Raw genomic sequence first — 24,844 nt, 5'->3', positions numbered from 1 at the left:
ACATCCCCTCTCTCTTGCAGCTGGAGCTTGCAGACACCAGGCACCTCTGATTTCATACCCCATCCAACCCTCAACCTATGCCATAATAGAATAGACATTTAACAGAGGCCTGTCAGGACTTTTTATTGAACACACTGGTTTTGAAATTGTTCTGGAAACAGTAAAAGTACTTTGCTGTGTGATAGTCTGGATTTCAAGAAAAACCTTATTTTAATAGAATTGCGCATAGCAAATGTTAAGCAAATTACTTTTAGTACCCTTGATGAAAGCAGAATATAGTTCACTACAGAAGCTGATGTACAATGCAACCTGTTTAATTCTCCTTACCCACTTTTGCCTTAAGTAAGGATTTGGTCAGGAGTCTTAAATTCTCCCATATTCACATATTCATATCCTACCTGTATTGCAGGAGTGGTGTAGAATTGGGTAAAATGCACTGCTCACACAGCTTTAAGGTTGGGTTTGGGGTTTTTTTCCAACTTTATTTGAAACAAAAAACATCCTCTGCAAAAATAATTTTATAAGAAAGCTCTGTTGTCCCCAGACACAATGGGCTGCTTGTGCTCCCTGCTCCCCTTGTAGGGTGAGGATGCTGGTTTGGGGGGTTTGAGTGGGGTTTGCTGCCTGTGCTGCTGCTGCAGCAGGACCAGCAGGGCAGCTGTGGGTGCTCCCGCTCCTCTTGAGGACCAGACAATGTGCAGCCAAGCTGCAGTGCAGGAGGGATGTCTCGGGTTACCACTGTGTGTTCCCATCAAACCACCAGCCCCAAACTGGCACCGATGTGGCCTCCCCACTGAAGCCAGCACACAGAGAAAAGGCAGGCCTGGCTCTGGCTTACATTCTCAAGATTTAATCCAGCGGCTTTGCAAACCAAGCGAGAGAGCACAGGTAAGTGTGCCAGTGGGTTGCTTTGCCATCTCCTGCCTAGAGTATGCTGGACAAGTCCTTGGCCACCTTCTCCAGGCGGTCCTTGTACTCCAGGTGGGCGTAGAGGTTGGGGGGAACGCCCTTGAAGGCGTGGATGACGCCCCACCAGCTGGCGGCGATGGCAGCCGTGGAGTCGCTGTCCCCGCCGTGGAAGAAGGCGCGGTGAGCCAGCTCTGTCCACGAGTCCCCCGCGCCCAGCAGGGCGTCGTAGGCGATCATGGGCGCGTCGTGCCCGCTGCTGCCCCCCCAGCCGCTGTAGCTGAGCGAGGTGTAGAACGAGTCTCTCTCTTCCACGCCGTACTTGGCCGGGAATTTGGGCGATGAGACCCCGTCCGAGATGCCTCTCTCCTCCAGGTATTTTTTCCACTTCTCTTCGAAGTAATACCTGCCAAACAGGATGGGATGGAGCGGCTGTAAGTTGTCCCAGGGCAGCAGCACGCAGCTGAGCACCACGCGGGCGCCAGCGGAAAACGCGCCACGTCAAGAGCCCGGAGCGAGGGCTCAGCAAAATGGCAGGCGGCCCCCGTTTGTCAAAACTAGGGGCATGATTTACGGTAAGAGGCACAAGAACAAGTTTCAGTGAGTTAGATTTCCCCTCCCTCCAGTCACACGGGAGAAGGCAGCCCAGCACCTGCAGGATTCAAAGGCTCAGAGTGAGAACTGAGTCATCCTCCCAAATTCAGAGCAGCTCTACCTCTGTGTGTGCCCCTGCACACAGAGGTGCAGTGAATATGCAGATTTGGTTATAACTTTCAAACTGAGCTCAGCCCTAAGCTTGATGCTGTTCCCCAGCCCTGCTTGCCATCTTTCATAAGATCACAGTTGCATGAGATGACAAGTCTCACCTACTTCATACTGGATCCAAAAAATGGTCACAAGCACCTGACCCAAACACAACCTGCCTTTTTTTTTTTCCCCGAAGGTACTGTGAATTGATTTGATCCTATGGCAGGTGTGTGCTGCCCTAGGAGTTTGCCTTAATGTGATTACTGAAACCTAAGTATGAGCAGAGAGCCTTGTACCCTGTGGTACAAGGGCTTTAAGAATGTCAGTGCAGGGCATGCAGCTCACCATTGCTCCATGTTCTCCTTCACATAGAAGCCAGATTCCTGCACGTAGGCTTTTGCCTGTGGCAGCACCTCCATGAGCCTCTTCCCCCAGGCCACGGGGGGCACGCTGTTCACCGCACAAGCCGTGAAGAGAGCTGAGGCCAGGGCCCCCAGGTAGCCGGTGGGGTGGTGGTGGGTCATGCGGCCGCTCTCGATGCTGACTTGGATCAGGGTGTCCAGCTGGGCGGGCCGGTAGAAGCGCAGCCCGATGCACATGGCGCGCATGGCGGCCCCGCAGCCCCCTGCCCGCGGGCTGAACGGGATCCGCCAGCCGTTGGGCTGCCCCGGAGCCAGCTTCATGGTGCTTTCCACAGACATGGCACCTGGTGACCCGAGCCACAGAGCCCAAGGGAAGGGAGAAACAGAAACATCAGCAGGAGGTAGCCTGGGAACAGGAGGAAGACAGGCAGGGCAGTGGGGAAGAAAGAATCGCTGTGTGTAAGGGATTTGAGCTTCCTTTTAAAACCGTAAGTCATCTGCTCACATACATATCCTGCCTTAAACTACTGGAGCAACCTGCGTCCTCCCCAGCAGACCTGATAATTTTTGTTTATGAAAATTAAAAGGTCTAGGGGTTAGGAAACACTTCATTGCTCATTTACTGACATGTTTTATATTTACATTTTGTGTTATCCAAAAAAACATATCTACTAATAGAAATATACACATATACCTAGATATCTCTCTCTGTAAACAGAAAGGTTTGTATGATCTGTGACACAAGGCCAGTCTAGGTAACTGCTTTTTCACAGGACTGCTAAAGGCAGAGACCCCACAAGCTCCTCATTTGCCTCACTAATAGAAAATGTACTGGTAGAAGATGTTTTCCAGCTCTCCCTTGCTGCAGTTTAGGTTCGTCAGAAAGCCTTGAGTGCAGCACCTGTCTCACCTCAACACGGTCTGCATGACTGGCTCTACTGTACTCCTCTTTCATAAGCTGAGGAGCAGCTGTACTAGGTGAGACCAAAGCTTTGTCCAGCTCACTAGTTCATCTCCAAACACTGCCACTAAAGGGTAACTACAGAAAGACTATAAGAAATGAGGCAAGCCCACCTCCATCTCCTTCATATTTTTATGTACTTTTTAAAGAAATTACTCTGCTTCTTCCAGTGCTGCTGCTTCAGACTAACACTTGTTAGTCCAACACATTCATAGGACAAAGAAAACACACCCTGATTTCAGAGCCCAGCCAGCTTCCCCAGCCAAGACAGTGAAATGTTTTGAGAACTAAGCCCAAATGCTTGTGTGTAAAGAAGAAACAGGTTTGGAACATTGAATTATCTTTGATTCTCTTCTACCTTGCTTTTTTTTTTCTCCTAGTCTTCTCTTCTGGCCCAATTGTAAATACTTCTTTTCCAGCAGGAAGGTAAATCGAGGCAGGTTTTGAGCAGCTGCATTTCAGTTTTAATGTGCTGGACAATGACAAAGGTGGACTCAGCAGACTAACCCCCAGTGTGCTGAGTCCTCTCTCAGACTCACAGAGTAACAGCAGCAGCTGGCTGTTACCACACCCCCAAAGTTAGACTGTTGCTCCTACACTTGGTTCCCTCACTGGGACAGGTAGCTGATGAACTTGCAGGTGCTCTGTTACTCTGGAAGTCAAACTAAATAGAACAGAGTAGCAAGGAAGAAGCCTGGTCAAGCAAATTCACCTCACTTTGGTGCAACTCAGTCACCATGATCTGTGACCTTGCTCATCACAGCCAGGCACTGCAGAGTCCCCTGCAGGGCTCTTGGCTTCTGCAATTCCATGTACATGTTTGGCAGTAGGGTTTGGTTTATGGCAGCCTGTTTTACCTGCATTTACAGCCCCCTTGTAACTGAAGAATCTCCAAATCCATGCACAGCTTTAAGACTGCCTTCTGGACATATGCTAAAAATAACTAAGAGCTCGCCACTGTCAGGAATAATGTCACATGCTGGGCCAAGTGTCTTTAGCTATACTGGAACCAGTCACAACCAGCCTCTAGCTGAAGTGTCTGGGAGTTTGCTTTTAGGATGTCTCAGTGTGGGAACGTGTCCAGGCCTCTAAATTTCATGTAGTTTACTAATTCAGTGCTGGCTAGTGTGTATCAAAATTGTTAAGAGGGATAGCAGCATAATTTCCAACTTCATGATGACTAACAGAAAATTGAGGCATTTTTCTAAAAATCTCACCATACCAAGCATTGTACCCAGTGACCTGTAACAGGACATTAAAATGAACCTGTCAAACAAAGCCACGTTTTTAAAAAGCTGTTCCAACTACTCTGTTTGTATGTTCTGGTAAAAGAGAACTTCTTCCAGGAAAGCAAGGGGGAAGGGAGAGAGCACAGGGACTAAGGAAGCTTAAAATCAAAATCTGCATGACAAAAGCCAAGATTACTCTTGCTGAAACTTTGAGAAAATCATTTCTTCAAGACCTGTCTGGGCAGGCTGAGACCACACACCTCAGTCCTTGATAAAAAGTGAGATTGTTCTTGCACTAATTGTAGCTAAAATAAAAGGGAAGATGACAAGGCTTTAAATGGAAAGAAAGACTTGTTGTTTTGCAATACAATTTACTTGCAGCTTTATGCCTGTGCATATTATTTTAGGAAATGACTACTGATAACTTGCAAGTGGAAAAAATTGTGTAAACCAGTGTATGATAATGTGTATACCAAACCAGTGTATGACAGCTAAGATTTACAATTTAGGAAGTACTACAAGTAGTATCCCTCACACTTTTAAACAGTTAAAATATTAAAACATTGGAAAGCCAGTTTAGGAAGACTAAGATGGAATCACATTAGGTCTTTTTTTTATAAATAGATTTTTAAAAAACTGCTGTAGGGAGTTTTTGAATTAGCAATTTGTTTTGGAAATCCTTTACGTCCAGGTTAGGAATCCTTTGCACTAACAACAGGAAATTAAAAGTAACCTAAGCACGGTACTAGTCTAAAGAAAGAAGAAATACAAGGAAAAAGTGGCATGTGAATTAGGGCAAGCTGAAAAAGTTTCAAGAACAGCTAGACTCAATTTTTGGGATAGGACCAAGACTCTTCAGGTAACAGTTGTTTGGGATTTATCAGTACACATAAAAAAGGTTTGTTAAACAAACCACACAGTGGTAAATAATTCCAAAGGGAGAGCACTAAGACCCATTTTGAAGCAGAAGGTTTCCTGAAGAAGTGCTTTAGTTGTACCATGAAAAAAGAAGTATGTCTGTGCTTGGGTTGCTTAATTCACTGGCTTTGTCATCTGCAAGGAACAATGAGTTTGCGGCACATCACAAATAGCAATAGTGGGTGTAGGGATTACCTTGTCGTTGAATTACTACCCCCAGAGTTCTCTCCTGGGGCTGTGTCTCTGAGGGACCCTGCTGTGGCTGTCCTGTGACTCAGAACGTTGTGGGAATCCCTTTGTCACTGCAGCTTTGGGTTTTCAGGTCTGGACTGCCTCATGTGAGCCATCAATGTGACTTTCCCCCACTGTTCTAAGGAAACCTCGTCTGTGTTGGGCAAAAGTTCCAACAGCAACTTTCCATTCTCAGCCTTCAGGGCTGCAATTCCCTGGTCAGTACTAGGCCAGAAGAGCACCACCCTGGCTTATGTTCTCAGTTAAAATCCATTTATTCTGAACTGCCAAAAGAAGTTATTGGCATGCAGCTTTTATCATTAGGACTTACCAATATGCCATGGAGAATCCAGCCAGCTTTTCAGGGTATGGATAGGTATTCCCTTTGGAGGGAATTAAACTGCTAAGGGTCAGGATTTAAACTCTCAAGAGCTGAATGCCTTTCATACCTGCAGCAGGAGCAATTCTGATTGCAAAATTTTTAATTGTCTTTGGACCCACTAAACAATGTGTATTTCTTTTTTTACCTAGATTATCTGACCTGACCTTGTCACTCCTCTTAATGTCCATAGCAAGTTTGCTTTCAAATTTATCACTTCCAGGAAAAGGAACTGCTTTTGGGCATATTGCAGCTCAGTTCAGTCACAGAAGGAATGCAGTAGGTGTCCTATTATCCTTAGATACTATTTACTAATATTTAAATTTTAGGTTCTTCTCCTTTTCATCTTAAATCCTTCCAGGTGCTGTCTCACTGGCAGCTGTGGTTAGTCCATCTTGGCTTGGGGAACTAAACTATGCTGCTTCATCAAAACTGCCATGAATCTCTTGGAAGTTTGATCTGCCACCTTCAGCTGTCCTGACAAGCATCATTACCCCTTCCTAAATATTTTATTAATTAGGCCACTTCAACAACTGGGAATATGGGTGTTAAAAGAAGACTGATAATTTAGTTCTTTACACAAGGACAGGAGCCCACTGTGGAAAGGTAAGCAGAATAAATTCCTGTTCAGGTTTCCAACCTGGTTTATGCATTTGGAAATGCACAGCTCCCATACACTATGCTCAGTGGCAAGATTTGGCCTTTCCCATGTTTAATGTCAAGACAGAACACTCTTGACATACTCTGGCCACTCCAAATAAGCACATCTAAGCATACATACTATTTCAATGTATAAACTTTGCACAGGACTGCTGAATTTGAGTGTTTCCTGGATACTCCATGCCTCCTGTGCTGGTCAAATTAGAGGCCCAGCCTAAGCAGCTCCAGTGTAAATGTAATCCAAGCAGACTTTGGGTTTAATAAGTGTAATTATTCCAAGCAATGATCTTTATGCCTTTAATATATTTTATATGTAATTTGTTGTGTTTATGATGAGAAGTTCTGTATTAATTCTGTGGGGTGCATCTCAGGGTGTGCATTACACTAACTGAATGTGAATTTTTTAGCCACTGAATGTAGGAATCCCAAGTTCAAAAGCTATCACCCTTCCCGAGCTGAGGCTAGGCCTCAAACATAAGAATGTTTTGTAAATGTGAACGAAACAGCATCTTTTTCATCTTGTTCAGAGAAGCCCAAAGCACTTCAGCTTGCCTTATTCTGTTCTCTTTAGCTCATCCTGAAACAGGTACTACTGAGTGTGGAACACTTTTCCTTTATGTGAAATACAGTAAACAGCCAAAAGCAGAGCCGGGGCCAGCCCCAGCACCAAGCTGCAGGAGAGACAGGAGCAACAGCAGAGCTCTACCCAGACAGCAGGATGGAGGGGTTACCTGGAGCTCTGCCCTTCATGTCATTCATGCACTCCTTGTAGTTCCTTGCAAGCAGAGTGTAGAGATGTGGTAACGTTGGGTTTTTCCCGGCTGCTACCAAGGCCTCGGCCGTGGCCAAGTGCATCACGGTGTCATCGCTGACTATCCAGCCCTGGAGGCTGATGTTGGCCAGCCCCCCCATGTCTGCCAGCTCCTTGTGGATGACTGGGCCACTCTTCTGGAACTCCCATCTCCCGTTGTAATATGCCACCGTGTCACCAACTGCACTCAGCACCATGGATGCTACATAGTTTTCCACCCCCTTAGGACACATTTTTTGTCCCACAGCTACTCCACTGTAGAAGACACTATGAGAAAGAAAAAAAGAGGAGAATGAGAATTAAATCTTTCCCATTTCAGTATGGGCTTGTCCTGCTAAGCTCCAGCAGGCTGGATACCGTGCCTGCCACACGACTCTCACTCAGAGGATGTATTTCTTCACAGCACATGGACCCCGTGCATACCCATACCATGGGTGGGTGTGTGGCAGCTCCTGGGCAGCCCAGCCCTGGGCCAGGGGCACCTGGAGATGTCCTGCTGGGATGCTGGCAGGATAAAGCTGCATACCCTACCCAGCTCAAAGGCCAAAAACCAAGGGCAAGACTGCAGGATACGTGACGACAGCCACGTTCTCCACCTTTCTGAGTGCATGAGCAAGCTCACATCATCTCCAGCAGCTTTTGTGCCCTGGGGTAAGGCGAGGCTGATCCGCAGGGGTACAAAATTAAGGGGTAAGGTTTGGCTGACCCGCTCAGCTTCGGCAGGGCCAGGCCATGGCAGTGACACCTGTCCCTGCTCCTCGGGCAGGCTACAACAGCGGCTGCTCGCACAGGCATCGCCCCCACCCCGCAGGTACTTCAGCCATGAAATACCAACCACCCCCTCCCCCAGAAACCCTCCCGCAGCTCAGGCCTCGCTTCTCCTTTTCTCTGCTGAGAAGCAGAAGCGGCGAAAGCCGGCGGCCCCGCCTCAGCCGGGCCCCGGGCCGCTGCCGACCCGCGGCTACTCACACAGCGAGCGCGCCGATCGCCGCCAGCCCGGCCAGCATGCCCACGGCTCCCAGCAGACTCCACGGCAACCCGCCCCGCTCCATGGGGCGCGGTTCGGACTCCGCAGCTCTGGGCGCGGCCTGTTTAACGCGGCCCGGGCCGCTCCGCTCGGCCAGTCCCTCCGCGGCCTCCCGGGGCAGTGTCACCGGGCCCGGCTCCTCCTCGGCAGCCCCGCCGGACCCTCCCTGCCAGCCCCAAGGGCGCTCCTCGGCAGCCAGGCCGGGCTCTCCGCCGCAGCCCCCCGGGCTCTCCTCGGCCGCCCCGCCGGACCCGGACTCGGTTCGGCGCAGGCGGAGGGCCTGGCTGGCTTTCATTTTTGGGGCCGCCCTCAGGGGAGCCGGGCTGAGCCCTCGGACTCGAAAGTGAAACAGGGGCAATGAAATGAACTGTTTCTTTTTTTAAAAAAGCGCAGATAGCATTTCCCGTGGACGAGCAGTCACTCCTCGTTCCTGGCTGAGCAGCCCGTTCCTGATACTGGCTAGATCCCCCTCTGTATCTGCGCTGGGGACAGCTTTTGGGAGGGCTTTCTCCACCTTTGGATTGTGTTTCCCCTCCTTGCTGCAGCCTGAGCAGAGCCTCCAGCCTTTGCCAGGAGTCTCTGCCCCTGTGCCAACCCCTACAGAACCACAGAATTGCTGCTGAAACTGCAGGGGAAAACAGGAACTCTCTGACAACACCTTTTCAGTGTTACAAAATCACAGCATTACTTTATTCTGCCAGGATGTGCAGTAGAAATTATCATCCACATGTGTCCGGGTTGTGCAATGAAAATCATTCCACCATACGAGGTTCTTTACTAGACTTTTCAGCTATGTATGCATAAAAATAACTCCAAAGACATTCATGTTCATTGGTCCTAAATTACACAGTTCTTAGTATTCAATCTCCTGTTGGTTATTGAGCTCTTTGATGCTGGTTAAATCCTCATTCTTTGGTTCTCTTATCGATCTCTTCTGACCCCACCCTGTGTAATATTTGTTAATGTTCATTTTCCTCCTGTGTGTTTTCTGGCAACTCCCAATCTGTAGACATTAAACTCATCAGACCTCACCCAGCCTCTTTGAACAGAATCTTTTAAAGAGAAACTTCAATTCCCCTCCCCCTGGGCAGAGGCGAACAAACCTAAAGTTACATAAAAAGTTTTTTAAGTTGCATCATTTCCAACAGACTCGTCAGGGTTGGAAGAGACCTTCAAGATCACCAAGTCCAGCCATCCACCCAGCACAACACTTTAACCCCTTAAGCACAAAACCATCATCCAGACACCTCTTGAACATTGCCAGGGATGGTGACTCCACCACCACCCTGAGAAATCTATTCCATTGCCTAACCATCCTAACAGTGAAAAACCCTTTATAATACATAGTTTGAATCTCCCTTGTCCCAGATTAAGGCCATTTTCTGTAGGCATGGTGGAAGAGACTGTAGAAGAGGTAGTAGAGACCAGTGAGGTCAGCCCTGAGCCTCTTCTTCTCTAGACAACCTCCTTCAGTATTTGGGGGCAATGCTCTCCCCACAACCCCAGCATGGCTCCCTGGTGACCCCAACCCCTCCCAAACCAGGGCTGATCTTTGTCTAGCAGTGCTGCTTTAATAGTGTCCTGAGGCACCTTGTGATCCCACTGCCTTGTTTTATCCTTTGTTTTTATTTTTGGTAGTGGTTGGGCAGCTGAAGGAGTCTGGTCAGTGGGTGAGGAAAGGATAGGAGTTCAACACAGGAGCAAGAAACAGGACTGAGCATGGCTGGAATTGCACTTTGTAGAAGCTGAACTTTTTTACCAGCTGACAATCCCCTCCACACCAGGTCTCCTTGTTCACTCCAGAAGGTACCAGCACCTCTCACATGGAGGGAAAACAAAAATTTCCCCCTTGGTGCCTATGGGAGAAAACGGCGGTAGTTTTTGAGCTGCAGCCCTGGGGGATTTCAGGGCAATCACAAATGTAGTGCTGGGTCAGAGCAGAGTCCCTGGGGAATTTGGGGGCAAGTCAGAGTGGAGGGGGCTTGGAGGGGCCCTGGGGGAATTCAGGTAGCTGGGAGCACAGGTCTGCATGGGAACATCAGCCCCAGTGGTCTCAATGCTTCATCATGCCACGTTCATTCCTACATCTACTCCTCCTCTGTGCCCTGCTGCAAATGCAGAGTTTGAGAAGCATCTAGCAGAAGAAATAGTAACAGAAAAGGAAGTGGGAAAAAAAGCTGCCGATGTTCCAACACTGCCAGCAGTACCTGATGACCTTTTTTGTTTCTCTGGTTCATTTTGTTTTCTCTAGAACAGCTCTGAATTTACCCAGGTTGGTGCAGTGCTCAAAAGCAAAGCGGGGTTTTTCGCTCCTAAGGTTTGGGCCTGTGAGAGGGAAAACCCCTCGTGTTTCTGTCTTGTGGAATGGCTGCCAGTGAGGAATGGCTTCTGCTCCAGCCTCAAGGACAGAAGAGTGGAGAGGAAGGTCACAGAACTCCTCAAACAGAGAAGGAAGATGGGACAACATCTCTACATTGGCAAAAAATTGCCTGCGGCACTGAGATGTTTGGTTTTCATAATTGCTTCCAGCTTCCTGAATTCTCAGCTTCCTAAAAAATGAAAACATGATGTGCAGTGCAGTTAAGTGACATCCAAGAGATGTCAGAGGAAAGTGTTGAGGGCTCCTCACAGACAGATGGAGGATAATGATTCAGCAGCAGGAACCATCAGCAGGAGCCTGCAAACCTAACGTGGGCAGAGCAGCAGTCTTCAGCTCAAAGGGATGCACTGATCCCAAAGGGATCTCTGTGTGTGAGTCCCATGGGATGTCCTCAAGTGGTGAGGAGAGCATTCTCCATCAGGGAGCACCTCCATCTCCAAGATGTTGCAGGGAAGCATCAGACTGTGCTGTGGGGAGCTGGGCACGACTCTCCCCCTTTGCAAAGATGGCCTTCTGATGCTGAGCACTGCAAAGAGTTAGACTCACCATGTTGCACCATTCTGGGGGCTTTGTTTTATCTTTTCTTAATGAAAATTTAGGCTTCTGTGCACCAGTGGCCAGGATATGCCTTCTGGAAAATACCATGTTGGAGCATCTTGCTGACCTGCCCCTGCCATTTGTTGGACACTGTGGTTAGCACTCATTTAGATTTAGAATTTTCCGTCACATTCATCTGGAAAAAAAGGGTAATTCTTTCTGACTAAAAAAACGTGCCTTTCTAGATGAGCTAAGGGTTGAGGGCTCCTGTTCGAGGGGGCTGTGAAGGGTAGCACTGCAGCACAGGAGCTACAAACTGGTTGAGACCCTGTAGGACATTTCCTCAGAACTACAAGAGCCCTTCAGGCCAGGAGTTAGGAAAAAAGTTGAACATTAAAAATGCATGGTGCACTTAAACACATCAGTGTTCCTGTTCTAGATCCTACAGCTGTCCCCAAAATGGGACTGCAAAGGCACATCTGGAATTCGCATTTTTCACCTCCCCTATTCATCTTCTCTTTGCTTGCCCAGACTTTCCACAGAATCTTTTTGGGCCCTAAAAATATGTTCATTTTGGACCGGTGCCAAACTCTTACCAGTTTCTCATTCTTTTAATAGCACCTTTTTCTCTGTAACAACAGCAGACCTTTTTTTTTTTTTTTCCTTTTTGTTTTTGAGTGGGGAATATTTCTGGGCTTACCCCGGTTCTCAGTCCCCTGACAGTGGCCAGTAAATAGCAATGCTCTGCAGCAGGGGCATTCCAAGCAGGGGCAGCAAGTGCCACGTGAGGTCTGGATCTCTGCAGTGAGCCTGGGCAGAGTCCTGGTGGGGCAGCAGTGCCTGACCCTCCCTGCCTGCCTGTGCAAGGGAAGCACTCACCCTTGCAGGATGCCCTTGCAGGACCAGAGGTGCCTCTGGGCAGCTGGGTTACAGGGAATACTGGACTTTGGTTTCCTGCTGAGAAAACAGAGTTACTGTAGAAATATCAGCCTTGTTCTTTGCAGGTTTATCTGCTACCAACTGTGAAGAGTGGGCCCGACTCACTCTCCAGGGCAAAAAGGGAAATGGTGGAAAATTGGTGTGTTCTCCTCTTTGTGGCACCTACTGCACTCCTTGTGATTCTTTCAAAAGCTGTCTTTAACACAGATTTTAAAACAAAAATGTAAAAAATACAACAGAGTCTGACTGTTTCAAATAACTATAATTCTGAAGGGCAGAAGATAAGCAGGGTAATTTCCTTACCACAGAGAGAGGCACTGCAATGCCAGCTTGGGGCAGCCAGGAAGGTCAGGGACACAGGGAACATCTCCTGGAGTGTGATCACCTTTCCCTTGTCCACATCTATAAAATGGAACTGCAAACTCATCTTTACTGCCCTTCATCAGGTTCATAACTGACATGTTGGTAAAGGGAAGAGTGTGGGCAGGGACCTCCCTAGTACACTCCAAAACCTGCTTTTGAGCCTGGGAACATCAGTGAAGCTCTTGTGGAGCTGATACCTGGTTCCAGTGGTGGATCTGAAGCTCCAGGGCTGACAGGCTGGTTACTCCTTGCTGTGAATCAAGTGACGTTTTCTTTTTGGATTGTGTGTTCCCCGCTTGCATGGTGGCAGAGTCTGAGGGTCGGTGTTGTTGTCCCTTCAGGTGCTTTCTTTGCAGGAGCTGCTGGCCTTGAGTCCCTATCCTTTCAGAGAGTACCAGGGTGGAGGGAGAGCCCATCAGAAGTGGGTCATGCAAGCAGAGGCACCCATCGATCCTGCCTTTCAACCACTCTCAACTCACCCTACAGCACCAGCAGGCTAAACTTGGAGATCCTTGGCACTTGCCAATGAAAATAAACCCTAATGGAATGTGGTGCTTAGCAATGGGAGGGGTGAAGATTTCATCATGCTGTGGGTTTTGAAACAGTGATGCTCCTCCTGCATTGTGCAAGCAGTGATGTTTGAAGTGTTAGATGTGCTTTCCGCTTTGAGAGCAGGTTTCTCCTTTCTGTGGGAAAAGAGACAGTCTGGGCAACATGATGAGTGCAGCCCACAGTGTAGAAAGGCTGTGCCAGGTGCGAGGAAAATGAAGAACAGCTGTAGGAGAAGGAGCTCAGATCTTCTGGGACAGAAAACCCCCCCAATCCCAGACAAAGCTCTGCTGAGGCTCCTGGTTTTGCAAGGATAGAAGTAGTGTAAAAATAAGGATGAGAAAGGAGCGAGGTTGATAAGTAAGGGCTTCTCTTTCTTCTGCCAGCAAGTTGCAAGTGTGTTGCAAGGTGTCTGAGGAAATCATGGGTTGTGTACGGGCACAAGAGCTAAGCTTGAGGGAGGGAGAGTTGGAGGCAGTAGTTGAAATTTAGGAAAGCAGGTGGATGGGAATGATACTCAGAAATTCCTATTAGCTTATTGGGGAGAGCTTATAGTACCAGGACCTGGCAGGCTGAAGGATGACTTTCCTCAGCTTGAATGACTTAAACTGAGAGTAGGCGAAATTGTAGGTATGATAGGTTAGGAAAAGCCCTGTGGTGGCTTTGAGTTACTTTACTGGGTGGTTATATTCCACCACAGGGATTTCTTTGATGCTGGGTTGTGACCAGGACCTTCTTTCTTGTCTTTCTCTTGTGGCTATTTCTTCACCAGCTTCCTCTGTAATATTGCTATTCTTGGGAATGACTCCTGCTTTTGAACATGTACCAGAAGAACAAAAGGGCATGAGAATTCATGAGAAAGGGCTTAGGAACACCAAAAAGCTCAACATTTGAAAAGTTACTTCTGCATTTGTTTCTTCATGAATTGAATTTCAGAGAATTGGGAAGTGCTGGTTTGTGACGGAAGAGGAACATGTGAGCAACATCACTGAATGCTCTGTTTCATCCATTGGTCTGACAGGGCTTAAAAATATCTGCCTATGTTTCCATTCTCTGTTTACATGCTTTGTGTGATGCAATTCAGTGGTGACATTGTTTTGATGCATGGAAAAGTCTTCCTGTAAGGATTGCTCCTCCTTCCAGGAAGACTTTTCCATGCATCAAAACAATGTCACCACTGGATTGCATCACATTGGCAGTGGCATCTGCTCATCCAGCTTAACCCTCGCCCTGTGCACGTACCCAAACTTGCAGGGCAATGAAGGCTTTAGAGGGGTCACCAAAGACACTGGTGCTGTGGTCAGTCCCCTGGTGTGTTCCCAGGATGAGCCTGCTCCAGCAGAAAGGGCAGGCAGGCTCCTGACAGCAATCACTAGGCAAAGGAAGCTGCTCACTGTGTGTCATGGTTTGATGCTGGCACAATGCCAGTGCCCCCATGAAAATACATTTTCCCTAGTGTCTGCTCTGAGATGTGACCAGGAATAGAGCAAAGCAGGCTCCAACTTAGGAATAAAGAAAAAAAAAAACCAAAAAAACAAAAAAACCCAACTTTATTAAACTACAACTATACTTAAAAAGAAACACACACAGAACTCGGAATGAAAACCTTCCCAAAACATTCCTCCTCCCCCCCACCAAACTTCCAATACATCACAGTAGGACAAAACCTTGGATTCTCAATTCAGTTACCACCCCTCAGATCACCAACTCTCAGTCCATCACCACCCTTCAGGTAATCAATTCTCAGTTGTACCATAGGCTTCCCCAGGAAACACAGTTGAAACCTCTTGTGTCTCAGAGGCGTATCCATGTCCTCAGTGGCCACACCAGGTGCCAGTATTCAAATCTGAGCACCTATTGGTTTGACCACAGCATCCCAAAAAACTCACTTCCTTTTCAAACCAGGACACTGTGAAACCTCTTGCTCTTAAAGCTGAGACAGCACTTGAGGTCTAGGAGGACGTGGCCACTGATCTACCAGGTATGTGGCTGCACAAAGCTGGCAGACGTTGTAAGAGAATCCGGTTTGGGGGGAAAAACTAAACATATTTGATGTGGTGTCAGACCTCCTGTTGTTGAAAGTTAATAAAATAACTCCAAGAGACAGAGAGAAGCACAGGAATAAGGGTGCTGCCCTTCTTGTAGGTTTAGAGTTGCCGTGATCCGTACCTCTCCAATGACAGTGGCTCTGCAGTGCCTCCAAGCACTCACTTCTGCTTGGAGCAGAGAGAAAATCACACTTGTGCTTTCATCCTGTATCAAAGACCCCATCCCTGTGTCTCCCCCAGCCCCACAGCAGCAGGAGCACAGGACTGCTCCTTGTTTGACATGGATGTGACAAAGAGCATGAGCCCAGGGCTCGGGCTTTGTGTCAGCACAGACATTTGCTGGGTGTGGGAAATGTGTTGGTCTCCAGTCTGTCAGTGCAGCCGCCACTCTGGAGTAGCTGGGGAGCTGCAAGAGGCAGAGGAGTGTGAGATCTTTGTGCACGCTGTTCATGCTCTTCAGTCACCTGCTTGCACTGCACTTGGAAAGTGAAATGTTGCTTATCCTGTCCTCAGTCCCCAGAGCCTTCTCATTTCCTTCTGCTGAGTATCCCTGACATGCCAGCCGCTTTGATGTGACCTGCTCACGCGTGGCTCGAGCTGTTTTGGCTGTGATAGTGAAACCTGCGAGGCCACGCTTGGAGTGACATTGCTGTGTCCAGCCATAAACCAGGCTGGCAACGAGGAACCCCTGCGAGCCTTGGGCTGTGGCCAGGAGGAGGCAAACCAGAAGAGCTGCAGGAGGAAGCAAAGCAGAAGAGCTGCTTGCACTCCTTGCTGAAAAGGGTGTGGGTGGTGGTAAAGGGAAATGAGGGGCAACATAATTGCCCCGTTCAGGAACTGGCATGTGAAAACACACTCAAGTGGTGAGACTTTCTACCAGTAGCAAAGGTCATTGCTACCATTAAGAAACTAAGGCTGGAGAGCTGTATAAGCTGGGATCCCCAAGCAACCAACCAGCTTGACCTCAGTAAATGGGAAATGAGATCAAGTGCAAAATGAGTTTACCAAGGCTATCTGAGGCCCAGCTATCTTAGTAGGTTTATTTTGATAAGATAATTGACTATGTAGACAGTGGACTTCAGTAAGGCAGCACTTAGAGTGCTACAGGCAAAGCCATTAAGCTGGAGAACCAGGGGATTAATGTGAGCATTGTAAGGATTTACCTAAAGAAAGGATGTCAGGAGGTTGTGCCTCAAGGGAAGCGAGCTGGGTAGAAAGGGGTTATTAATGATGCTCCTCAAAGGGGTGGTCCTGTTTACCCAGCAGGAAAACAAGCTGTAATCAGATTTGGTCAGATTTGAAGGGCTAAGTCACTGCAAAGATTTCTCAGGCTACAGGAAGAGAAGAACTGATGGCATCGAGGACAGGAATAGGGGAAATAGGGTAAAAAGCAGCAGCACAAAGTGCAAGCTTTCATATGCAGACAGTAGCTATAAGATGTTTTACTCACAGCTTGTCCTCTGCCATTTGAAAAATACAGAGTAAGAGGACACTTGGCTCACCAGTGTAGCCAAGAAAAAGAGGAAGGTGAGCACATCTGCTGAAGAAGCCAAACACAGCACCTGTTCTATGGCATTGCTTTGTCTCTCCTGGCAGATTTTCATGGGCACGTTTAGATAGCAGGCCTCCCCTCAGTCGTTGCCCTAAGTGGAAGACAAGATACATTGGTGGAGGAGCTGCAGTGTCAGACAGCTTCACCTGAGCCTCACAGATAGTGGCTGTGGCCTCTGAAGAAAGGCAGATCCAAGCCAAAGACGCCCCTGTCCCAACAGCCTGAGGATTTCCATCAAAAAAAATTGTGATACCCATTTAAAAGGGGAAATCCCACAGGTCACACTTACAGAAATTACTCTCTTTATGTTCAAATGGAAAAGAAACAAACCAAAGCTGGACATCACATTTAGGTTTGAGGTTCTGAATGTTTTCAGGTTTGGTTCTTGTTTTAGGTTTTGGGGGCTTTTGCTTTTGTTTGTTTTCTCCTGAACTCCCCCTCCTACCTCCAAATGTCAAGCTGGCAGGTTTCTGGAATTGAGTCCTTCTGAGCTTTGCTTCCTGAAAGCCCTGAATTTGCACTTCCCATGTTGCTGTCTGATCTGTGTGCACACTACAGTGAGCTATGTCTACTGATGCATCAGCAAGGACTGATACATAGCTGTCTCTAAGAAAGCAAATCTGCCAAGAAATGTTGTGTTTGGCAAGAAAACTGGCCAGTCTGTGGGTTGCCAGCACAACCTTGCTGCAGATGGAGGTTTTGGAGGTTTTCTATACTGATCCCTCTCCTGAGCAGGATTTGCATTTCATGCAAAATGAAACCAGCTAATGTTTCCTTACACACATATGGGCATAATTTTTCAAAGGGCAAGCTGCCCTTACCCACTGGTTCCAGAGGACAAGAGCCACCAGATCTTTCCTATGGGATCACCACTTTGACAAGACCATTTCATCTGGACTGCTACCATAACTAGCAGGGTGTTGGGTTGTATTCTGACTCTGTCAGTGGTTTTTCTTTTGTATTATTGCATGTATTCGGGGTTTTTTTTATCCTTTTCCTAATAAATTGTATTTCTGACTTGGAGTCTCTCACTGGTTTTGCTTTCAAACCAGAGCAGTTGGAAAAAGCAGGGGCCCTGACAATGCTCTTCTGACCATTGAATTTCTTCTTCCGAGACAGCAACAAGCCAGAGCCCGATAAGGATATAACAATCACAGCTCAGCAAAAGGAAAAAAACCCTTTATTTTCTTACTATTAGTGGTTGAAATACATGTTTATTTTCTTCTTTTTTTGGTGGATTTCTTAATAGATCTGTCTAAACCATATCTGATGGAAAAAAAAAAAAAAAGAAAAAAAAATTCATCCCAGCAGGTTACATTTTTAAAATGAAGCCTAACCACAGCCAAAGCAGACAACAACAATGCCTAGCAGCACTGATTACAGGTAGTGCTTTCAGCTCAGCTTTTAACAGAGCGTATAATTCTGCTTTTTTGGGCATGATTTCCACTAAAAACAGTGTTGCATTTTTATATATAAATCTGTGTCAGAATGGCATTCACACTTACAAATATGGTGCTTGTCCATATGGGCAAATTGCAGGTAGGAAGCTGGGCTGCAAGATAGCAGCATGCTCATTGATTCTAATTAATTCCTTGATTACATGCTCTTGTGGGCACCAGGTGTGATTTATTTTGCTTCACTCTTAAAGGCAGGAGAGGTTTGAACACAGCGATTTGGGTGAAAGTATATATAACATTTGGAGCTGATTTAATGCCTATTTTTTGTCAGCAGTCCCTTCTCTCTTTCTCAGTCCCCCACATCCTGCTGCTGATGCTGGTTCCAGTAAATCAATGCAACTCACAAAGATGGCCAAGAAAAGCAAGTTTGTTTATTTTTTTTTTTCTTTGCAGGGTTAGCATGTTGAACCAAATTCCAAGGGGACACTGAGGGATAAATGTTCAGGGGTGAGATTTGTCCCTGCCTCTGATCAACCGTATGGAAGTAATTCTTGGGATTTTTGTAAGCCTGCATTTTAGAAACCAAGCATCATGGGAGTCAGCTGTGGATTACTAAAATCAAAAACAACTTTCTGATGGGCAAAACACACTTACAGTTTGTCAGTCCTTAATCATATTGACAGATTCCTAAGCTGGCAGGACAAATGCCCAGCAGACCTCACAGAGAAGGCAGATCCAAAGTGCTGCCTCTCCAAAATGGATTGAATCAACATGAATCAACACCTTGATTCATTCCTTTCAAAACCAGAATAGCTGGAAAAAGCAGGGGCCCTGACAATGCTCTTCTGACCATTGAATTCTTCTTCAAAGACAGAAACAAGCCAGAGCCCAATAAGGATATTACAATCACAGCCTCAGCAAAAGGAAAAAAAAAAAACCTTTATTTTCTTACTATTAGTGGTAGGAGAAGGCAGATCCAAAGTGCTGCTTCTCCAACACGGATTGAATCAACATGAATCAACACCTTGATTCATTCCTTTTGCAGGTGCATTTTCATACCCACATATCATCATCTTGGCACACAGACTTAAATATTTACTTGCTCATGTTTGCACTGTGCCAGTTTCTCATTGTCACCGTGGTTCCATGACTAGGACAGTGTGAATTTCCATGGATCTCTGCAAAACCCCCAGGACCAAGGTCCAGATTTTGCCTCTGTGTGATGCGCTCTGAAGCCAGCTCGGAACCTTACACTTTTTTCCCCAGTGAATGCAAGGATAACACAGGGAAATACAGTCCAGGACAGGAAACAGCCCCAAAATCACCTTCCCCTTGCTGCAGTCACTTGTGCCAAATAGCAAACTGCCTGATTAGGCAGGCTTTCCAGGGATCTGCCTGTCCTCAGCTGCACCCTGGCACTGCTGGCTCCCGGGGCAGGGAGCACAGGTGCCCTGCCTGCAGGGAGAGGCAGGGCAGGGAATGTGCTCTGTGCACCCTGTGAAAAACGCTTGCTCCTGGTTGCATTCACATTTTTCCATGTAATAGCACAAAAAAAAAGAAAGAAAATGGTAGTCAGAACGAGATGAATAGAGGATTTGTCTTTACAAACAAGCTGTGGCTCTGCTGGTAGATAAAACTAGCACTGGGAGATAAAAGAAACAATGGGAAGGATTCCACTGATTGATGAAATGGAGAAAGATATTTGCTTTCACAAATAAACTTTAGGTTTGCTGATAAACGAAATTAGACATTGAAAGATGAAAGAAACAATGGGGAAGAAAAGACCCTAAATTCAGTAAGAATTAAAGATTAAAAGGGAGGGTTGTACATTAGAGGGAAATCTCTGGTATCAGGCCTGTTGAGAAGTCTGTACCTCTCAAGTACCTCAGCCAATGGGGAAAGAGAGAAGGGAAATGCAGCAGGGAAATTGGGATAAAAAGGAGGCTGCATCCTCCAAAAATTTGAGAGACCCCAGGGGAATGCCCCCATGGCCTCTCCCTTTATTCAAATAAAGCCAGAAAGGACTCCTCTGTCTCCTTTTTGGACATAAACCTCTGGTGTTTGTGGATTAATTTTCCTAACAAGGATAAGGCCATCTCAGCCACAGAGCAGCCAGCCTAAACTGCTTCTGAAAACAGGATGGAGGCTCACAGCCCCTTATGAGCCAGCAAAGCCTGCAATGCACCCAGCACAAACAATAATTTAAGTCACAGCACAGCCAGACATAAGGTTTGAGCTGCCCATGTGCTGCAATAGTTGGTGGGAATATTAAAACCAATAAAAATCAGCCTGTGTCTTCTTCCCAGCCTGGTGCTGCCAAGGACTGTGACTCCCTGGCACAACCATTGCAGGCAGCCCATCCTGCTTTTGTGAGGGAAACCAGTGTGTTTGCAGCTCTGTCATCACTCACAGGGCTGGAAACCACAAGAGAGTGCATCCTCCTTCATGAGCACCTCTGCTACAAGGGAAGAGCTACAGGAGCTGCCCTGGAGGAAGGGTGTGGATGAGGGCAGCTGTGAGTGCCAGCCTGCATGCACAGACCTGTCACTCCTTCCTGCATGGACTGTGGGAGCATGGTGGTTGCACAAGCAGGGGTGCCTCACTGCAGCAAAGAACAGCAATCCACTGGGTTCCTTACAGTACTTTGCTGTGAGGTAATTGAGGAAGGTAATCCCAGATTATTAAGGAATTTCATCAAGAAGCCCTGGTGCTTTGTGCAGTAAAAATCAAATATCCACCCACACAGTAATCAGGTGTAATCAGAGTTAAACTTGTCAAACAATGTTGGTGCATTTTGCATTTGCATTGCTGGGATTGATTTCCTACATTTTCCCCCTCTCTGTGAGTTCAGAAGATTTTTTAAGCTTTATCGATCACTCCTGATTTACCATGGCGCACCAGCCATGCTACCTGTGCTTTCAAATGTACCATGTCACTAAAGCACATTATCTTTTCTTTCCTTCTTTCCTCCTTTCCTCCTTTCCTCCTTTCCTCCTTTCCTCCTTTCCTTCTTTCCCAGCCTCCTCCCTTCCTTTTTTTTTTAATCTGTAAACACGATGATGCTTGCGCTCCAATCTGTGCCAAGGCAAAGACTTTACTTCTTCAAATCTTGCCAGTTTTAGAGTCTGAAGGTTGGGGACAGCTAGGGGGAAAAACAAGAACAAGAAGTCTCTGAAGCTGTAGGAATTTTGTTATTGTTGTTTTCCTTTGTAAGATAAAAGAGATTTTCTGTACCCTGAAACCGTTGGGTTTTCTTCTTACTTCACAAAGTTATTTTATTTTGTAATTGATATTGCATAGGAGACCATCAATCTTTGTGTGAAAGGCCTAACTTCTCAGGATGCTGGGACCACTTTGGTAAGGCTGCTTTCTGCCCTTCTCTTACAGGAAAAGAAAAAAAAAAGTTGTCCTATAATTCCACTGAGAAGCAGATGAGTATTACCAGCTGAGTTCAGTTCATTCTCTACATACCCTGTATTCCATGTGCTGGTATGGGAACCATCAAATGCTGACAGGACAAGAGGAAATGGCCTCAAGTGGTACCAAGGGAGGTTTAGATTCAATATCAGAAAAAAAATTCTTCACCAAAAGGGTTTTCCAGCCCTGGATCAGGCTGCCCAGGGTATGAATCTCCATCCCTGGAGGTATTTAAAAGACATGTAGACATGGTTTAGTGGTGGACTAAACCAAGCAGTGCTGGGTTAACAGTTGGACTAATTGATCTTAAAGGTCTTTTCCAACTTAATTCTATGATTTTTTGTAAAAAGTATCCCTAAAAATGTTATTCTGCTTTGCAATGAGACCATTTATCTGACAGAGATGTTTTTAGGGCATTTGCACACCACATTTTGGTGATGTACATCTGGAAACATATCTTGAGTACTTCCCATTCAACCTGGGTATTAAAAGCAGGCAGATGTGCTTTTAGTTCAGATTAACAAACATAGGAATGGCTGTTCACCTTAAAAACAGTGAAGGGTACCCCAGTCCTGTAGGAGGGAATGTGGTTATGAATCCTCATAAGTAGGAGCGTAGGTGCTGTGTTTTGGTTCAGTGTTTACCCAGTTCTGACCTTTCTGAGAGTTCTCTGTCACATGAGAAAGAGAGGGAGGCTGGGGTTTAGTTGTATGTTCTTGACAATCAAGAAATGTTCAAAGTAGTGATGTTCAACTGCACTGGAAGTGCATTTCTGCAAAGGTGGAAAAAGTTGGTGATGTCAGTGGGTCTGCAGGAGAACACTAGCAGCAATATATTTGAAAATACTTCCCTTTGAGTGCAAAAGATTTCTACCACAAGTGCTGATTACTGAAATTAATTTCCCCTACACAGCACATATGCTGCAAGATTTCACATGTCTTTTCTGCTTTTTCCCTAATGGTTTTCTGTGAAAGCAATGGAACAATGTAGTTGTGTGATGCTTTCACATCTTCCTCTTTTCTGCAGTAAATGTTTTTAGCAGAATTTAGCCATCCTTTCTTATAAAATCTTAGCTTCTCTTCTGCAATACTTCTACCTATTTAAAGCTGTTTCTGGAGCACATAGAGGTGAAATGCTGAAGGCCTCATCAAGTGCACAAGAAACCTTATATCTATGGGGATTTTGCTGTGAATTGGTGGGCTTATATTTTTCTCTGTGGTGCTCAAAAAAGCACTGTCTTCTCTTCTGTGACTTCAGTATGTATGAGTCCTTCAACTTTGTTAACATCCTAAAGATGCATTACACCTCTTCCCTTGAACTGAGGGATTTCATGAATCAAGGATATGATATGTGCTTAGGGAAGCTTTAAGTGATGGAAAAATTACGACTTCTGCCTCTGATCAAAGCAGAACAAAGCACCTGACTGCTCCTCTCTCTTTTTGTTACTTCAGTCTCTTTGGAATCAGGGAAATCTCCAGAGGGGAAGGTACCAAGAATTGTAATACCTAGGAAAAGAGAAGGAGCCCTGAGTGAGAATAACACCCTTGAGCTCAGCTGTCTATCTACAATTTAGGCAGCTTTAGCTGGTCCAGGCTCTTTTGTGTGTGATAAGGGGTTGTGGTATTTCCTTACTGCAGTCTGGCAGCTGATGAGCTCAGTTACTTTCCCTGGGATTGCCCATCCAAAAGCAGGGTTAAGTCCTGAGGAAGAAATGCAGACACAAACGTAACAGGCTGGAGTTTCCTTCTAGTTGCAATATGCTAATGGCAGAAATCTGTATTTAAAAAAGGCTTGAATTCAAAATGGAAGTGAGGTGATGAACTGTACAGCTGTAGCAGGGTTCCAGTCACTCTGTAATGCTAAAGATTCTTGATTAGACTAGCAGGAGAAAGTTTATTCCATCTGACTCACAGAGAGGCAGTCCCTGCCTGGGAGCTGTGACTTAGGGAAGCTCTGTTAATGATACTTTCTTCTTCTCTGAGCACCATGGAAACACTTTTACGTAAACACATGGTGCTGCTGTCGTCTGCATTTGCAAACCATGCTGGTGGAAAAGGCATGGATGGAGTACAAATGTACAGGAATTAGATCATAGCCCGAAACAGGCACTCAAAACCCTGCCATGGAGAAAGAGCCAGTCTAACTCAATAGCAGACTCCTCTCAGCCATTTCATGTACAATGATTTTCTCTCTACATAAATGTTATAACCTGTATTTGATTTCTCTACAGAGTACCATTGTTTTAATTATGTCAAAATAAATGTCTGATTTGTAATTCAACCCAGTCCATCTAATCTATCTAATTCAAGGAACCTGTACTGAAGAAAAACTGAAGCAATGTAGCAGCAAATCGTTTCTGATAAAAAGGATGCATTTCATTTAAATCAAAATAATTTAAACCAGCAAACCAGAAGTCTGCGTTAAAATAAATTATTTTACTCTTGATTTGTATTTCCACTTTTTTTCTCCTTGAAGAATACCCTGTTTTCATTGGTGTGCAACCCTCTTGCTGTGATTATTACAGCTAAATAAAACTCCTTACACTGTAACTGCTTACACTATACCAGGGCTTATTTGTTTTGCAGGGGGGTGTGCAGTATCTGTACAAATCTATATCACTTAGCATGCATTTACTCCCTCGGGCTCTTATTTACTAAGTGGTTTGTTTTTCTGCCCAGGAAAAACTCTGCTGGAGTTTTCTGCTCTGGACTGGCTTGGGTTGGTGGTGGCTCTGCCCTTCCAAGGCTTCAAAGCAGGGATTGTCTACAGGGATTGTCCATGCCTCTCCCCTTGGGCCTTGGGAGAGCAGTGGGTGCCTTCTGAGGAAGGCAGGACACAATGCTGGGGAGGCAAGTGCTCCCTCCACTTCCACAGGGCTGGTGGATGCTCTCTGGTGACACCACGACCGTCCACATTTGGCCCTGCTGTCACATCCCACTCCCTGTCCAGGTGCTCAGCCAGGACATCCATCACATGCAGCCTAAGCAACCCTTCTTAATTTTTCTTGGGAAAATCCGTTCCTTGATGGATTACATCCTGCTGGGCCTGAAATGGCGGTGCAGGCACTGTGTTTAATTTCAAAGGTAATTTTATACAACTATTCCCAAAGCACCATCAAGGTTTCACTTAGCTGCATTTTAACCTCCAAAGCCCCCAGCACTGCCTGACACTTACATTCAGAGGCAGGGTCCTTCTGCCTGACCCCTCCTGGCTGGAGGAGCACCCAGAGCATCCCAAGGGATGAAGCAGCCCCGTGCCCGTGGGAGTGACGAGGGCGGCAGGCGCCGCGTCCTGGCGCACGCCCCGTGAGGAAGCGTGGGCGGTGTGAGGTGACTTATGAAGCTGAGCAGCCTCCCAGCACTACAGCTTCCCCCTGCACCCTGCTGGGGAGTGTTTCAGCAGCCTGTGGCAGCAGCCAGGCCCCCATGGCC

General features: G+C 46.5%; 1 protein-coding gene across 1 annotated transcript; it reads right to left on the bottom strand.

The window, feature by feature from the left end:
• Positions 1–107: 107 nt before the first annotated feature.
• On the bottom strand, positions 108–8,724 carry ADPRH (ADP-ribosylarginine hydrolase). The gene is made up of 4 exons (XM_036404515.1): positions 8,174–8,724; positions 7,125–7,471; positions 1,999–2,359; positions 108–1,312 (listed from the first exon to the last, which is right to left on the bottom strand). The coding sequence occupies exons 1-4, from the start codon at positions 8,524–8,526 to the stop codon at positions 925–927; spliced, it is 1,449 nt and encodes a 482-aa protein (XP_036260408.1). The 5' UTR covers positions 8,527–8,724; the 3' UTR covers positions 108–924.
• Positions 8,725–24,844: the final 16,120 nt, after the last annotated feature.

Source organism: Molothrus ater, chromosome 2 (assembly GCF_012460135.2).
Source record: "Molothrus ater isolate BHLD 08-10-18 breed brown headed cowbird chromosome 2, BPBGC_Mater_1.1, whole genome shotgun sequence".
Classification (NCBI taxonomy): domain Eukaryota; kingdom Metazoa; phylum Chordata; class Aves; order Passeriformes; family Icteridae; genus Molothrus; species Molothrus ater.
The sequence above is the reverse complement of the archived record's forward strand: the minus strand, read 5'-3'. Positions and strand labels throughout refer to the sequence as shown.

Coding starts and splice junctions, on each gene's coding strand:
- ADPRH (XM_036404515.1), bottom strand. CDS start 8,526: ATGAAAGCCAGCCAGGCCCTCCGCCTGCGCCGAACCGAGTCCGGGTCC. Junction 2,360..7,124: donor CATGAAGGGCAGAGCTCCAG/GTAACCCCTCCA, acceptor TCGGGTCACCAG/GTGCCATGTCTGTGGAAAGC. Junction 1,313..1,998: donor AAGGAGAACATGGAGCAATG/GTGAGCTGCATG, acceptor CCTGTTTGGCAG/GTATTACTTCGAAGAGAAGT.